The sequence below is a fragment of the Sander lucioperca genome, chromosome 2 (genome assembly GCF_008315115.2).
Source record: "Sander lucioperca isolate FBNREF2018 chromosome 2, SLUC_FBN_1.2, whole genome shotgun sequence".
In the NCBI taxonomy this organism is placed as follows: Eukaryota; Metazoa; Chordata; class Actinopteri; order Perciformes; family Percidae; genus Sander; species Sander lucioperca.
Genome location: NC_050174.1, coordinates 31,641,264 through 31,656,779, shown reverse-complemented (window position 1 = coordinate 31,656,779; position 15,516 = coordinate 31,641,264). Strand labels below are relative to the sequence as shown.

The following is a 15,516-nucleotide window of genomic DNA, read 5'->3' as shown; positions in this document are numbered from 1 at the left end:
CTGTGTACATTGAATTGTCTTAGGTCCATCCTGACAGGCTTGTTCCCACCCACCTCTGGCTCTGCCACCATATATGGTCATGACATCCGTACGGAGATGGAGCGGATTCGTCAGAACCTGGGCATGTGTCCACAGCACAATGTCCTGTTTGACAAGCTGAGTGTGGAGGAGCACCTGTGGTTCTACTCCAGACTTAAAGGCATGGCTGAAGAAGACTTACGCAAGGAGATGGACAAGTCAGTATATCTACTCGTTTAAGTTAGTTTAGTTCATGGAAATACATTCTCGAAGCAACATGCATTCACTTCATAAAAAAAACATTAGCCCTGTTTTCATCTGAATTAATAATATAATTATCTCAGAAATTGAGATAAAGGTCATGAAATAAAGATTCAGCTCTGTTTTTCTGAATTAACAAGATAATAATCCCAGAATTTCTGATACATTTTCATGAAAAAAAAAATCTCAGCTCTACAGCAAGTAACAAATTGCTTTGGTGTGTGTCGGTGTGTGTCCAGGATGATTCTTGACCTGGAGTTAACCCACAAGCGCCACAGCTTGGTGCAGACTCTGTCTGGCGGGATGAAAAGGAAGCTGTCTGTGGCCATCGCCTTCATTGGCGGCTCCAGAGCTGTCATCCTGGATGAACCCACAGCAGGGGTGGACCCCTACGCTCGCAGGGCCATCTGGGACCTTATCCTTAAGTACAAACAGGGTGAGAGGCACTTAATACCAGAGGACATCCTTGCAGTATGCTCCAACAACTGTTGAGTTCTAATTGCAGTCCAGGGTAGTTTGGAAAAAAAAGAAAGTTGTGGCACTATTTTACAAGCTAACCTTAAAATTTCTTATCCAGTTATCTGGAATTTATCTGAAAAAGCTGTCTTCACCTGAGGTATCTGGTTTAAAAGAAAACATATCCACCAGTAATACAGGATCTTTTGCACATCAAATGATTCCTTGGCAAACTTCTGGTGATGGCAGCACGGTGAGCAGACGTGGATTCTCGTGCTCTGTTGCTAATCCTAAAACAAATACTACTTAAATAATCCACATAGGTGTAAAAACATCACAACTTGAAACAATAGTTGTAATACAAGTTAATATGCTGAGAAAAGTAACTAAGGACAATTATAAAACAGCTGGAGGACACGCTAACGAAGAAAACGAGCCGGCGGGACCGAATTCAGAAGAAGAGGTGCACGGTATGCAGAGTCAGGTACCGAACACTGAAATTATGGATAACCCCTCCACAATGGACATCATGAAGGCTATACAGTCATTCAAACAAGATTATCACTCTGAGATGGATGGTGTACTGACAGCAATTAAAAATGTTCAACAACAGTTATCAGTCAACAAGAGTTATCTCAAGACACTTTACAGATAGAGTAGGTCTAGACCACACTCTATAATTTACAAAGACCCAACAAATCCAGTAATTCCCCCAAGAGCAAGCATTTAGTGCGACTGGCGAGGAAAGACTTCCTATTAGGGAGAAACCTTGTGTGGTGAGGAAAACTTCCTTTTAGGGAGAAACCTCGGACAGACCCAGGCTCACTCTGCAAAAAGTTGTGGAGAAACTTGAAAGGACAGCAAAACTCCTAAATGATAAAGCGGAGGACCTGGAGGGCAGAAGCCGGCGCAATAACGTCCGCATACTGGGTGTGCCTAAGAGGGAGAAGGGCTCAGACCCCTGCTCTTACATGGAGAAGTGGATGGTAGACATTCTGGGAATTTCACCCCCAATTCTGGAGAGGGCCCACCGAATCACAAAGGGCCAAAAGCCTGATATGGCTCCGAGAACATTTATTGTGAAGTGCCTAAACTACAAAGACAGAGAAAACATCCTTAGAGCCGCGAGGGCGAAGAAAGAGGTGATGTACAAAAACAGCAGAATTTGATTTCTCCCAGACTTATCAGCAGATGTTTATGAACAACAAAGGCAATATGACTGCGTAAGAAGAAGGCTGCGTGACAGGGGACTCATGAAACATCGGATCATCTTCCCTGCCAGACTGCTTTTGACCAACTGGGAGCGCACAGCTGTCTTCAATACACAATGGACGCGGAGAAGTACATCCTAGAGATTGGGGAGCTGGTACCATGAGTAGCCTACAGTAGGACGAAATGTTAATGCCTTCACACATAAAAGGACTCAAGGCTGTCATTTGTCATATTTTAGGTTACTTAATGTATTTTATGTTTGCACCATACTGCAAAATGAAAGATTTAAGTCATTAGTTAAAGTTTAAGACCGTAACAAAAGGCTATATTGTCTGTATGACACAAGTTGTAACGTTAAAGTGCTCGTATTATACTTTTTGGCGTTTTCCCTTTCCTTTATTGTGTTATATATCTTTTTTATGCATGTAATAGGTTTACAAAGTGAAAAAGCCCAAAGTCCACCCCAAAGAAACTTACCATCTCCAACAGAAAACACTGTTTACAAGCTGCTCCAAACAGCTCTATTGTAGTCCAGCCTTCTGTTCCGTGACGAATGTGTGTCACTTTGTAACACACGTTATAATGCTTGCCTAGCTGCTAGCATGGCACGCCCTCATACTCTGCTTCTGATTAGCTAGCAGTGCTTACCTAGGTACTGTGCATGTGCGACTCCCAACAAAGATGGAACAGAAGTGTGATGCCTCACTCTGTAGCTAAAACGGAGAGCTCAACACACAGGGTGAAAAGAGGAGCTGCAGCAATGTGCAGTACAACAAAAATATTGTGTTTATTGAAAATTAAACCATGTAAACCTATTCTGATATAACCTCTAAATACAATTATGAATCTGAAAATGAGCATAATATGAGCACTTTAAGTATTTCTGGAAAAGATGTGGATTAATTTTAAATTTAGCGAGCAACGTGAACAGGAGTTTTAAGAAATGGTTTAGGGCGGCCCGTGTGTTCCAGTTGGGCATGTTCATGTTTGAGGTTAGGGGAATTCTCTCTCTGTTTATTATAGTACCAACTTTATTCATCAACCTTAATGTCTTCCTATTTTATCCTTCATGGCAGTCTCAAAATGTGATGAAACAATTAAAATAGGAGGGTCACCAATATGCAGAGCAAATAAAAAAAGGGATTTTACCATTTTGGTTATTTCAGCTTTCCTATTGTTACCCACTGTAAAGAAAAAAAAAAGTTGGCTAGGACAGGTTCTATCATCTTCGTACTCTTCTAACTCTAAAGGTGTAATTATATTAATACATATTCCACTGCAGATTGAAGATGTAACTGAGGATCCCAACAGTAGATTCTTAATCATACAGGGCCGCATTCTGTCTACTCAGAACTTCTTTCTAATATCAGAGGCACCCATTATAATAGTACAGTCATATCTGATCATGCAGCTTTAAGTTGATTCGCAAATCTCCTAAATGGAAATTTCAAACAAAATGGATGCAGGACAACACATTTCTGCAGTTCGTAGGAAAACAAATAGATATTTACTTTAAGTGTAACTAGGGTTGGGTACCGAAACGGCACCGGTTCTGACCTAAATGGTAGTAACAAGACCGAATAAGAACGAAAATTTCGGTGCCTTATTTCGGTGCCTGACTTTACACTACACTCAACAGCAGGTAACGTTAGCCTACCTTTAGCTAGCAGCTGGATTAAACACGGTTAAAATGCTGACAGCTAAAGTTAAACAGTGTAAAGTGTGACTGTATTTCAACACCGGGACGCAACAGTCTGCTCTGCAGCGCAGCAGATGCCGACGTCGGAAAAATACAGACGGTGCGTTCAGTGAAACTGGTAACCTACAGCCTTGCGGTGCATTCAAAGTTATTGTAAAATACCCTTTTCCCATCTGGTGGTTGTTTTTGTCATTCAACAGCAATTTACTGGTGAAATAAGTTATTGTTTATTATAAGTTATAGTTATTACATTACTATTAAATCATTTAATTTTGACCATATGGCCGTAGTAATAAACAAGTTGTTCTTAAATGTTGCAGACTGTTGTTGTACCCTTCTTTTTTTTCTTCTTTTTTTTTTTTACTTTCTTAAAAAGTATCGGTTCAGGCACCGTTTAGGCACCGGCACTGTTTTAAAAATACCGCTTTAGCACCGGTATCGGAAAAAAAACCAAACGATACCCAACCCTAAGTGTAACACATCCCAGACAACGGCCATTTATTAGAGATAAAATTTTAAGCTACACAAGCAGGAAAACAAAAGAAGCACAGGAAATAATTTGAGATCTGAAATCCAAAATTGAAATGCTTGAAAACAAAAGCTTGCAGGATGGACAAAATGAAAATGAAAACTCCAAAAGTTACTTCTTCTTAGAACTCAATATAATGAGATAACATACAATAAGGCTGCTGCGAACTTATTGAGGCTTAAACAAAAAATATATGATCAGAGAGAAAAGCCGGGTAGACTTCTTGCATAGCGGACAGGAAACCAAAAGGTCAATACATTTTATTGAGGATGCAAATGGAAATTCTATGGTTGACCCGCTGGAAATTAATAGAGCCTTTAAAAGAAATTGTGAAACTCTCTACATCTAATCTCTAATCTAACAGTAAATTACTAATGCGGATGTCCAGACTGAAATTTTAAACAAACTCAATATTCCCCAAATCTCTGAGGAAAGTAAAAAAGGCCCGGATAAACAATTAAGCACGGTTGAGATATTAGAAGCTATAGGTGCAAGGCTGGGAAAGCAGCAGGGCCAGATGGCTTCCCAATTTTGATTTCTTGTTTGATAATTGCAGCAAAAACCAGCTGCTTTATGTGTGTGTGTGTGTGTGTGTTCTAACTCTGCCCCAGGCCGTACAATTCTGCTGTCCACCCACCATATGGATGAAGCAGACCTTCTGGGAGATCGCATTGCTATCATCTCACATGGGAAACTCAAGTGCTGTGGCTCGCCACTCTTCCTGAAGAGCACCTACGGAGACGGATACAAACTGACACTCGTCAAAAAGCAGAGTGAAGGCAGAGGTGTGTGCGGTTTCTCTGTATGAGTTCTAAATTGCTCGTTTTCAGTGTTTCCACCACCAGGCTGTCAGGTAGCAGCTTGTCAAGTCGCCAGTGGCTGGTTTTAGAACATTAGGGACATCACCTGTTTCAACTGCTAATCAACTCATAGCAAAGCAAGTAATGGTAGAGAGAGGGGGGATAACATGCAGCAAAGGACCTCGGGTCCAATTCAGCTCGGGCTGCTGGCAAGGACTGACCATGCGCACGCGCTCTACCAGGTGAGCTAGAGGCCGCCCCAAAATTACATCGTTTTTGGCAGAGGCTTAGAGATAACATAACAACATAACCAGCCAATGTCTTTGTTATGACATTAATTAATAATCAAACAAAGAAACGTTTTTTCTTTATGTATTAACATTACATTTAACTGTCATAAGTGGTTGGCTTTGATATTGGCTGCCATGAGACCATTATGTTGAATCAGGGCTGTAGTACTTGAGTTGGACTCAAGACGTTTTTCTACTGTCTCGGACTTGTCTTGTACTCGTTGGTATTTAGACTTGGCCATTGGTCTCGCCAAATATTTTTTTTGGTCACGACTTTTTTCTAAAGTAACGTCCCTCTTCAAATAAAACCATTGATGAATCATGCAAAATAGGTATTGGTTTATTTCAAAATCCATCTAGAACAGACATTGACATTGGTCGCCTGGCTGCGTCATATACCCCAATCATCAGGCATCAATCATTTTCACACACAATGTCAGTGAGCACTTTGTACTATGGATTCTTCAGGACAAGTAATAAGGTCAAGAATGTGAACACACACACACACACACACACACACACACACACATTCACCCACGCATAGACACACACATAGACACACATACTCACACATAGACACATACACTCACCCATAGACATACACACAGACACACACATAGACACACACACAAACAAATTTAGGTTGTCCATGGTTATCAACAGGTAAAACTACTCTTTATGCTTTTCATTAAGTTATTTATTTAAATATATTATTATTCTAGTTCTCATGGCTGTGCGATGTTTATTTATTTTGCTTGACTGTTCCTCCTTTTCATTTTCCCTCAGTTGTTTTCTTATATCAGTTGTTTACTGCTGTTGTTCGGCTGGCTGTCTCTTTGTCATTTTGTTGTTGTTTGTTTGTTTGTTTGTTTGTCTTTCTCCGCCCCAAGCCCCCCTCCCTGTTCTCTTGCAGGTTCCGTTGCTTTGTGCAATTGTTGTTTTCCTTTTCTGTTGTCCCCACCCCCCATCCCCGTTCTCTTGCAGGTATGGTCCCTTCTCTGTGGTTTGTGGTTTGTGTGGTGTTTGTGCCCCCCATCCCCATTTCTGTCCCCCTGTCCGGCCCGGTGACAAATCATAACATAACTAAATAAATAATAAAACAAAGGAGTATATTAAAACTCTCTTGTTAAAGTAAAATCTGTTTGGCACAACAAGGTATTCAGCTCCTCATACTGTATACCAGGCTGCGGGGCAAGACAGGTTAAAAAAAAAAAAAAAAAAAAAAAGAATGTGAACATGTCGGTGTTTTTAGTGACACCTGTATTGCTTGTTATTTGTTACATTTTCCATCGGCAGTCCAGAATGTTCTTGTTACACCATCTAAAATGTAAAGTTACACATCAGCTTTATGTGACTTAAAGGTCCCATGGCATGAAAATTTCACTTTATGAGGTTTTTTAACATTAATATGAGTTCCCCTAGCCAGCCTATGGTCCCCCAGTGGCTAGAAATGGCGATAGATGTAAACCGAGCCCTGGGTATCCTGCTCTGCCTTTGAGAAAATGAAAGCTCAGATGGGCCGCTCTGGAATCTCCTTCTTATGAGGTCATAAGGAGCAAGGTTACCTCCCCTTTCTCTGCTTTGCCCACCCAGAAAATTTGGCCCGCCCATGAGAAAGCGAGAGACATCATGGCTTGAAAACAAGCAAAGTGGCAGTTGGTCAAGGCCACGCCCCCACCCTCCACCTTGCCCCCCCTCTCTCCTCCTCAAAAGCATCCTAAGTAAAACTCATTGTGGGCTGGCTCTAGTGGCTGTAATTCTGCACCAAGGCTGAATTTTGGGAAAGAGACTTTAGATACAGTATTTAGGGGACCACTAAGGCCTATATAAAAGCATCCAAAAAGCAGCATGTCATATTACATACTTAAATGAAATAATATGTATGTAATATATAACCTGTCTCATCTTGTTACTAACATTGTGCGCCTCACCTCCTATTCTCTTTCAAGTCTCTCCTAAATTCATCTGTTCTTTGTGTTTTTTTACTGACAGCACTGTTTTCTTTGTCTTTTCCTTACCTGTGTCACTCTTCTCTATTTCCCTTGAACCATCCTGTCCTCCCCTGTTCTATCCATCCATCCATCCATCCATCCATCCATCCATCATGTTGTGCGGTTCCTTTCATCCTTCAGGACAGGGTAGCCAGCTGCAGCCTCCTCCGTCTCTGTCTCTATCCTCCTCTCTGTCACTTTGCTCAGAAGCTCGCGTCACCCAGTTTATTTGCCAGTTTGTGGCGTCCTGTCTGCTGGTGTCCGATTCCAACACTGAGCTGTCCTACGTCCTGCCCTCCGAGGCCGTCAAGAAGGGCTGCTTCGAGAGGCTGTTCCAGGTACACAGACACACCCAAAAACCTTTTGTCTTGTTTATGGTCTTCTGTTATTTAATAAACAGTAATAAGAAATGTTTAAAGAATATTTCAAGCAGAGGTATTATAAAAACATTGTCAAACTGGCACATTCACTTTTTCCAGCATTCTAGAGTATGGTTGGGCATATTGAAGATTTACCTAAACCATGTCATACATATCTTACCAACCTGAGTTAACATGTCTGGTAATGTAATCCCTTAGGAAAGGCTGTCATTAAAAAAAAATCACTGCATGAAAAGTTAGATTTCCGTCCCCGTAAACGGCCAGAAATTCCCGGAAATCCCCCTAATTATTGGCAGTTAACGACAATTTACAGCCTGTGAACTCACGTTCATCTGTGCCACATATTGACGGAAACGAACCATGACGTATGTGGAGAGCTCCCGCGGAGGTGTGAATGGCTCTAATTAGCATATGAATAGCAGCGACACCGCGCCTGGCCAGAGAATGGCCTGGCTTGAATTTCCTCACTCAGTATTGGATGAAACCACTACTTTTAAACAAGAAAAATCACTCGTGATTGGTTGGCAGGTCTGTCACGGGTTAGGCTATTGGTCACCCTGGGTCATAATAATAATAATAAAATATATATTCATATATTCATATGATATGCTATGTTGTATATTCATGTCATTGTTATCCTAAGGAAAATGATTTGCCAGGAACGTGCTGTTTATTCAAAGATAGAGCTTTATTAACACAAAACACAAACGCAATCAGAAAAAAACTATGTACAAAGCATAGGAGACACACAGCACACAACACACACAACAAATCTCCCACACTCACAAATCCTACAGCACCGTCAACTGTCTGCCTGCCACGGCCGCCTCAGAGCTGTTGGTAACTGGCGGCATTCTGTCTGAATTTGGTCCATTTTGCAGACGTCTGTGGTGCGTTGCCCTGTATTTCGGATCATCAGGTCTATAGTGGCGCACTTCCAAATGTCCACTTCACCCGCAGCCAGCACAGTCGCTTCCAGCAGCTGTAAAATCAATCAATAAAGACAATCAGTACTGCGCGATGCACTGCTTATGGACACAACAAATCTATGAATGCACCTGAAAAATATTCACATTGACCAAAAACGGATCTAATCTAATCTTACCCTCTTTTCTTCTCAACTATGGAGCTAAAAGAGTCTCAATAAAGATAAATGCACAGACTACATTCACATATGCACACACAGGATTCATACATGCACACACGATTCATAAATACACACACAGGATACACAAATGCGCACAAAATTCACAAATACACACACAAAATGTAAAAAGCACAGAAGATTCACAAATGCATACAAAATTCATAAATGCACACAAAATTCAGAAATGCTCACAAAATTCAGAAATGCAAACAACATTTACAAATGCACACAAGATTCAGAAATGCACAGGACAAGATTCAGAAATGTATTTCTGATGCACACACAAATATATCTTGATTTACAAACTGCTTGCGGTCTGTGAACTTCACTGCATTTGTGTGTGAATTTTGAGACTGCCCTGACTTGGCTCGACACACAAATGCCTTTTTTTAAACAGGGAATGATCTACAACCAATCAGATATCTCCCTTGTTTTAGCCAATCACAAGAACGCACCCCACGTGCCAATCGCATGAACGCGTTCACACAGCGCTATATGAATGTGGGTGGAGTCATCCATTCTCGTAGTAATTCACGTAATGTTTTGCTCAACTTTAGGAGCTCCACACAGTCTGACGAGAAAGCGGCAAACTCCATACCCAGTGAAAGTCACTGTTTTTCAGTTATTGGACGACTGGGGCTCGGGGCTCCGCGGAGCTCCGGAGCTGGCTGGCTGCCAGCTGCCGGCATAACTTTCGTATATTTACAGTTTGAATTTCGTCACGTCACTTATAAAATAGCTACCCCAAGGTCTTATAAAGCTAACTATGGTGTGTCCAATTTCAATTTAATGCATTTTTGTGAACATTAGGGGTCTCCTTAGGAGGAGCTGCTAGCTAGGCTAGCTATGTGTCCTATTTAATCCTATGGGAAAGATCGTTGCTACACTTTCGGCATAATTTTCGTATATTTACAGTTTGAATTTCGTCATGCCACTTACAGAACATCTACCCCAAGGTCTTATAAAGCTAACTATAGTGTCCAATTTCAATTTAATGCATTTTTGTGAACAATAGGGTTCTCCCTAGGAGGAGCTGCTAGCTAGGCTAGCTATGTGTCCCATTTAATCCTATGGGAAAGATCGTTGCTACACTTTCGGCATAATTTTCGTATATTTACAGTTTGAATTTCGTCATGCCACTTATAGAACATCTACCCCAAGGTCTTATAAAGCTAACTATGGTGTCCGATTTCAATTTAATGCATTTTTGTGAACATTAGGGGTATCCTTAGGAGGAGCTGCTAGCTAGGCTAGCTATGTGTCCCATTTAATGCTATGGGAAAGATCGTTGCTACACTTTCGGCATCATTTTCGTATATGTACAGTTTGAATTTCGTCATGCCACTTATAGAACATCTAAGGGTTTCGTTTCAGAGGTCTAAGAGGAGGCTAGCTAGCTCTCATTGATAGAGCTCCATCCAGCCTCAGCTCTATCAGTGAGACTCGCGGACAAGAGGCGTTTATTTCCATGATTGTTTGTTTAAATAACTCAACACACATATCCATTATGAGATTAACTGGAACCTGTGGTAAGAGATTGCGGGCGTAACAAGCTCGCTGACCGCGCTCTCACTCACACACACCGGCCATTTAGCAGGAAGAGGGGAGCTGCAGGCCCTGGAGCTCTGTCAGGGCAGTGGCGTTTGGTAGTCCATTAACTCAAAAAACTTTGCGCGGGTTTGGAGTGCCGTGGGCTGCCAGCCGTGACGGAGCTCCATCTACCTCCCAGCAGGCCGGGGTCTGTGAAGGAAGGCAGGCCGGGCGGCGAGGCAGCAACACAGGCAGCACCGGCCGCTGAACTCCCAACACACAGTCGGACAAAATTTGCAATTAGCCATCAATTTTCGTAAAACGGCCCATATTTGACCTCTACATAGTTGATTTCTCGCCTAAAATGTTGTCAGAAGGGAATTTAATGATGAATAAGATGGTGAAAATTGTTAAAAATGTTCCGTTGTTGGTTGTTGCTCTGTCTGCAAGTTCCGAGTTGGCAGTGGGTGTGACTTATAAGTTCGACCAATCAAGTACACCTAGGAAAAGGGAAAAGGGAAAAGACCTTGCTCTGAAGTAGGAGCTAAAAAAACTGAGGCCAGAGGAACTTAAAAATCCCCAAATTTTTCCTGTCGGAACACGACGAAAAAATTGTTCTAGGAACATTTAGTTCTAAGAACTGCAAAAATCCCTCCGGTCGGAAAGCCCCTCATGACTCCTACACCACATTACGCGTTCATGTGATTGGCTTATAAGTAAACAATCCCCCACGTGGGGTGCGTTCTTGTGATTGGCTAAAACAAGGGAGATATCTGATTGGTTGCAGAACATTCCCTGTTTAAAAAAAGGTATTTGTGTATCGAGCCAAGTCAGGGCAGTCTCAAAATTCACACACAAATGCAGTGAAGTTCACAGACCGCAAGCAGTTTGTAAATCAAGATATATTTGTGTGTGCATCAGAAATACATTTCTGAATCTTGTCCTGTGCATTTCTGAATCTTGTGTGCATTTGTAAATGTTGTTTGCATTTCTGAATTTTGTGTGTATTTGTGAATTTTGTGCGCATTTGTGTATCCTGTGTGTGTATTTATGAATCATGTGTGTGCATGTATGAATCCTGTGTGTGCATATGTGAATGTAGTGTGTGCATTTATCTTTATTGAGACTCTTTTAGCTCCATACTCAACCGACTCCAAGCTGAACTCTTCACAGCTTCTGCCCACGATGCCAGATCTGGTTGTTTATACCTGAAGCTCCTGCGTGCTGTCTTGTAATATGTCTTATAGGCAGCTGGAAAACAATTAAATGTGTGGTATGAATAAAAAAAACGTAAGTCACAGTAAAATTAAACAAGGAAGGATAAAACAGTAAAAGTTACTTACACACAATGGCGTCATTATCAGCATCACGTAAATCTGGACTTGCGGACATAGCTCCGAGCAAATAGGAGGTCACGGCCTCGTTATGAGGCGAGGTTAGTCTGTAAAAAAATGTACGGTTAAGATCGGTATCTATTAACGTATCTATGTCCTTATACAGCAGAATGAATGAAATGCATTCAATGAAAGCATATTCTTTAAATCTTACCCTTGCTCCGGTTCGTAGTGCCTACAATTTGTTTCTGAGTTGTGAAGACGGCGTACTGTTTCCTGTAAATTACAAGATCAGATTACACTTTTTATAAAGCAATTTACACTGGCCCCGCTTAGCTCTGCCTAATAATGAATTGCACTGAAAGCAGGCAGGCACGCAGCTATGCTGCTCGTGTTTACAGTTGCGTGCATGGCGGGGTTTAAAACATTACTGCCAAAGTCTAAGTAGCCTGTTTAAGATCCAAAGACAGTCATTGTACTTCTCAAGAATTAATAAACAGTACAGACTAGCTCGCTGTTTCATTAATAATCATATACTTATGCTGTCTTTTCCTTTTCTGTGGGCGCATCTTGAACAACTCCTGTGTGTTTACTTTTTAGGTGCTCGTGCATCATGGTTGTGCTCCCGTGAGTGTACACACTACTCTTTTACCAGTTGGCCTGAAATACTCCCATACTTTGGAAGCTTTTGTTCTAATTCTCGGACTTGATTCGGACATTTTTCAAATCAAAGCAGTGAAGGCGGGGGGAGGGGGAAGAAAGAGGATAGCAGATTAACCAGCAGGGCGCGCACAGCGCACAGACTGGTGTGGAGGTGAATTACAGTGAGCCGTTTGAGACAGGAGACCAAAAATAAATAGGGGTCAATAGTAAAACGACACGTCGACTACAAAAATTGCCATTGACTTAGATTACGGACCAGTTTATTCTTTTTGGTGTTTTTCATTTGAGCGTTTTAATGGAATACTGGGAAAGTTTAATAACAACAATAGGAAAATTGAAGTCCAGATTATGAGGCAATTTCAGCAGAGCCTACAGCTTCATATGCCATGGACATCTGAATATGGTGCTGAATTTGGCTTTCCAAAAAAATGTCTGTCCAGATGGGAATGAAGCCAGGAAACTTGCGCAATAACATCTTAAAGCAAGACCAAAGAAAAGGTCACTGTAGTCATGCCACTATGCACAGTGGTTGAGCTCTAGGAATGCACATTTTACCTTTGTGGCAAAGCCTGATTAAAACTAATTGTTGAAATCAATTGTTTTAAATTTAAATTTGTTTTGTAAGATAACATTGGCCATTGCTAATGACATACACAGTAATTAAATTTATACTTTCATTAAATAAATCAATTCAAGCTATAACTTAAGAGTATATAATTAGGCTATACTGAACCTGATCTATTTATACTAGAGATTTTCTTAAAATGAAGTTAATACCTTTTAGAAAAATGTCACCTGGGGTAAAACTCCCACTGCTACCCTGATTTGCATTTGTAATGCTCACAGCATTTTCATTTACATGTTAAAGCCTCTCCTAGAATTAGGGGGAGGGGTGTCATGGGGGGGCCAACTGCCAAGCAAGGCCCGCATCAATTTCCAACAATTCACGGCGGTGTTGCCTGCAAATTGCCGTGTGCAGTCGTAAAGCTGAACTTCCACGACAATCTACAGTGCCGCTTACTGATGAAAATCCCACTTTTCATGCAGTGAATGCTTAAGCCTCACTCAGGCAGCTGTGGGTCAGTTAGTGCAAACTCCTGCTGTAAAGGCAATCATTGTTCAAACCCACAGAACTTTAATATTCTAGTGTGGATCCCAAAGTTTCCAAAGATACCAAATCTGTCAGGCAGAATTTTGGGTAAATGTCTGATGTGCAAGTCATGTAGAATATTTTCATTTTATTGAATGGTCCATCCATATAAAACACATAATTAATGTAATTTATTTCGTTGTTTTCCATAATCTGAGCCAGTGGAAGCATGTAGATGTTAAATAGAAGAGGGCCCAAAATGGAGCCTTGGGGAACTCTGCATGTCATCTGTCCACTCGGATCTGTAGAAACCTATAGACACAAAGTAGTCCCTGTTGTCTAAGTAGGATTCAAACCACTTTACTACAGTGCCAGAAAGTCCAACCCAGTTTTTCAATCGGTCTAGTAATATGTTGTGGTCGACCATGTCAAATGCAGCACTGTGATCAAGCAATTTTGGCATTGTCTGTATTTAAGTAGATGTCAATGAAGACCTTAACAAGAGCAGTCTCAGTGCTGTGTTGTGGTCGAAAACCTGACTGGAAGACTGGTTTGATATGGGCCTATAATTGCTTATTAGTGATGTGTCTAGAATGTTCTTTTTTAAAAGTGGCTTGAAGACTGCAACAATCCGTAGAAGATCGGAAGCCAAACTATTTGAAACAATTTAAAAGCCTTTTAGCAAAATATAAAGGCAGCAGGAGGAGGATTTCAGATGTTGTATAATTTATTTTTTATTTTTTTATGGTTGATTGCATAAAGTTGTGTCATGATATTTGAATTGGTTTTACGTGGACACAGCAGAGACAACACATTTCCTATACCTGATATAATTTTCTGGATTTTTGTCAGTAAAGGAGGAGACAACTTCATTGCAGGCCTTGTTGGATAAAAGTTCAAATGCGACTGACACTAAAGGGTTTGTTAGACTTTGTTTTTGCCGATAATGTCAGAGAAAGACCGACTTGCAGTTCTCATTTCCAAATTATAAATGTGAAGTCTCTCTTTATAAATGTCATAATGAACCTGGATATGTTTTTTTGCCACCTGCGTTCTTTGGCATTAACGAGCTAACTTCAGGTTCAACCCAGGGTTTTCTGTACTACGAAGGTGGATTAGTTGTTATCGGGTTCAATGTTCAATGTTTCAATGGCATTTTTAAGTGGGTATATAGACATCCTGGAGCTATCACATAGACTACACCACTGGAAGTGATATTGATAGGATAAGCGTTGTGATTTACGCAAAACAGCGTCGGCTTTTTATGCCAGCTTTCCTTCCTGCATTTTGCCTGTAAAACCGTGTCTGTGTTCTTCATATTTATGTAGAATTATAGTTTGCTCTTCTTATGTAAAATATGCGGCTCTGGTAGATGTTGCGATGATGATGCGATTGGTCATGCTGCGCAAACACCGCCTCTTTTATGTGAACGTGCACGCCGCTGGATTGGGAAGCCCTGGGTTGATTTAACTAGTTGTTAACCAGCGTCGTGATACAGCTTATGCGGGACCGCGGTTGTTAGGTTTGGTGAAGCCGGATAACTGAAAGAAATCCAGGACATGTTGATCTTGATTTGTAGTACAGGCCTCAGGTTATTGTCTAAACACCACCCAGCCAGACCTCTTCCTTTATAATGAGCCTCACTACTATGGTGTCATCTGCAAACTTCACTATAGTGTTGGATGCGCAAATGGGAGTGCAGTTGTAAGTGTCATGGAAGGCTGGAGAAATGCGGACCCAAAAAGCAGAGGCAGAAACTGAGGATAGTTTTGATGATTTAATAAACTCAAAAAAAAAAATGCACAAAAACCAAAGGAGTCCTGGAAACAAGCAGGCAAAAACGGGAATCCAAAAATAAAGTCCAAGTAAAACAGAAACTCTAACACGAACCGGGAAGACAAACAAACTGAAATAGACAAAACACAATGATCTGACACAGGACAAGGGGAACACAAAGACTAAATACAGAGGGTAACGAGGTAACAAGAGGCAGGTGACACAAGGGCTGGGAAACAGATGAAAAACATCAGGCAATCACAAGAGCGGGAAAAACCAAAAGACTGGAAGTAAAACAAGACAAGACAGAAAACCAGACCGTCAAAATAAAACAGGAAAT

The 15,516-nt window shown here is 41.1% G+C and overlaps 1 protein-coding gene and 1 long non-coding RNA gene across 5 annotated transcripts in view; one reads left to right on the top strand and one right to left on the bottom strand.

The window, feature by feature from the left end:
* abca2 (ATP-binding cassette, sub-family A (ABC1), member 2) overlaps positions 1-15,516 on the top strand; it is a 206,323-nt gene that overhangs the window by 78,061 nt on the left and 112,746 nt on the right. For all 3 annotated transcript variants that reach the window (XR_004896101.1, XM_031300882.2, XM_031300881.2), the window contains 4 exons: positions 24-236; positions 519-715; positions 4,787-4,960; positions 7,398-7,594. Coding sequence is in view for 2 of the 3 variants with exons in the window: in XM_031300882.2 (XP_031156742.1) it covers positions 24-236; positions 519-715; positions 4,787-4,960; positions 7,398-7,594 (781 nt within the window). In the remaining variant the exon portion in view is untranslated. The remainder of the gene's footprint in view (positions 1-23; positions 237-518; positions 716-4,786; positions 4,961-7,397; positions 7,595-15,516) is intronic.
* Positions 8,423-11,919, bottom strand: LOC116050680. 2 transcript variants are annotated; one of them, XR_004896121.1, is made up of 4 exons: positions 11,862-11,919; positions 11,657-11,754; positions 11,466-11,564; positions 8,423-8,757 (listed from the first exon to the last, which is right to left on the bottom strand). It is a non-coding gene; the product is annotated as an uncharacterized LOC116050680 (long non-coding RNA). The 2 variants fall into 2 exon arrangements; XR_004105130.1 differs by lacking the exon at positions 8,423-8,757 and having other exon boundaries at positions 11,456-11,564.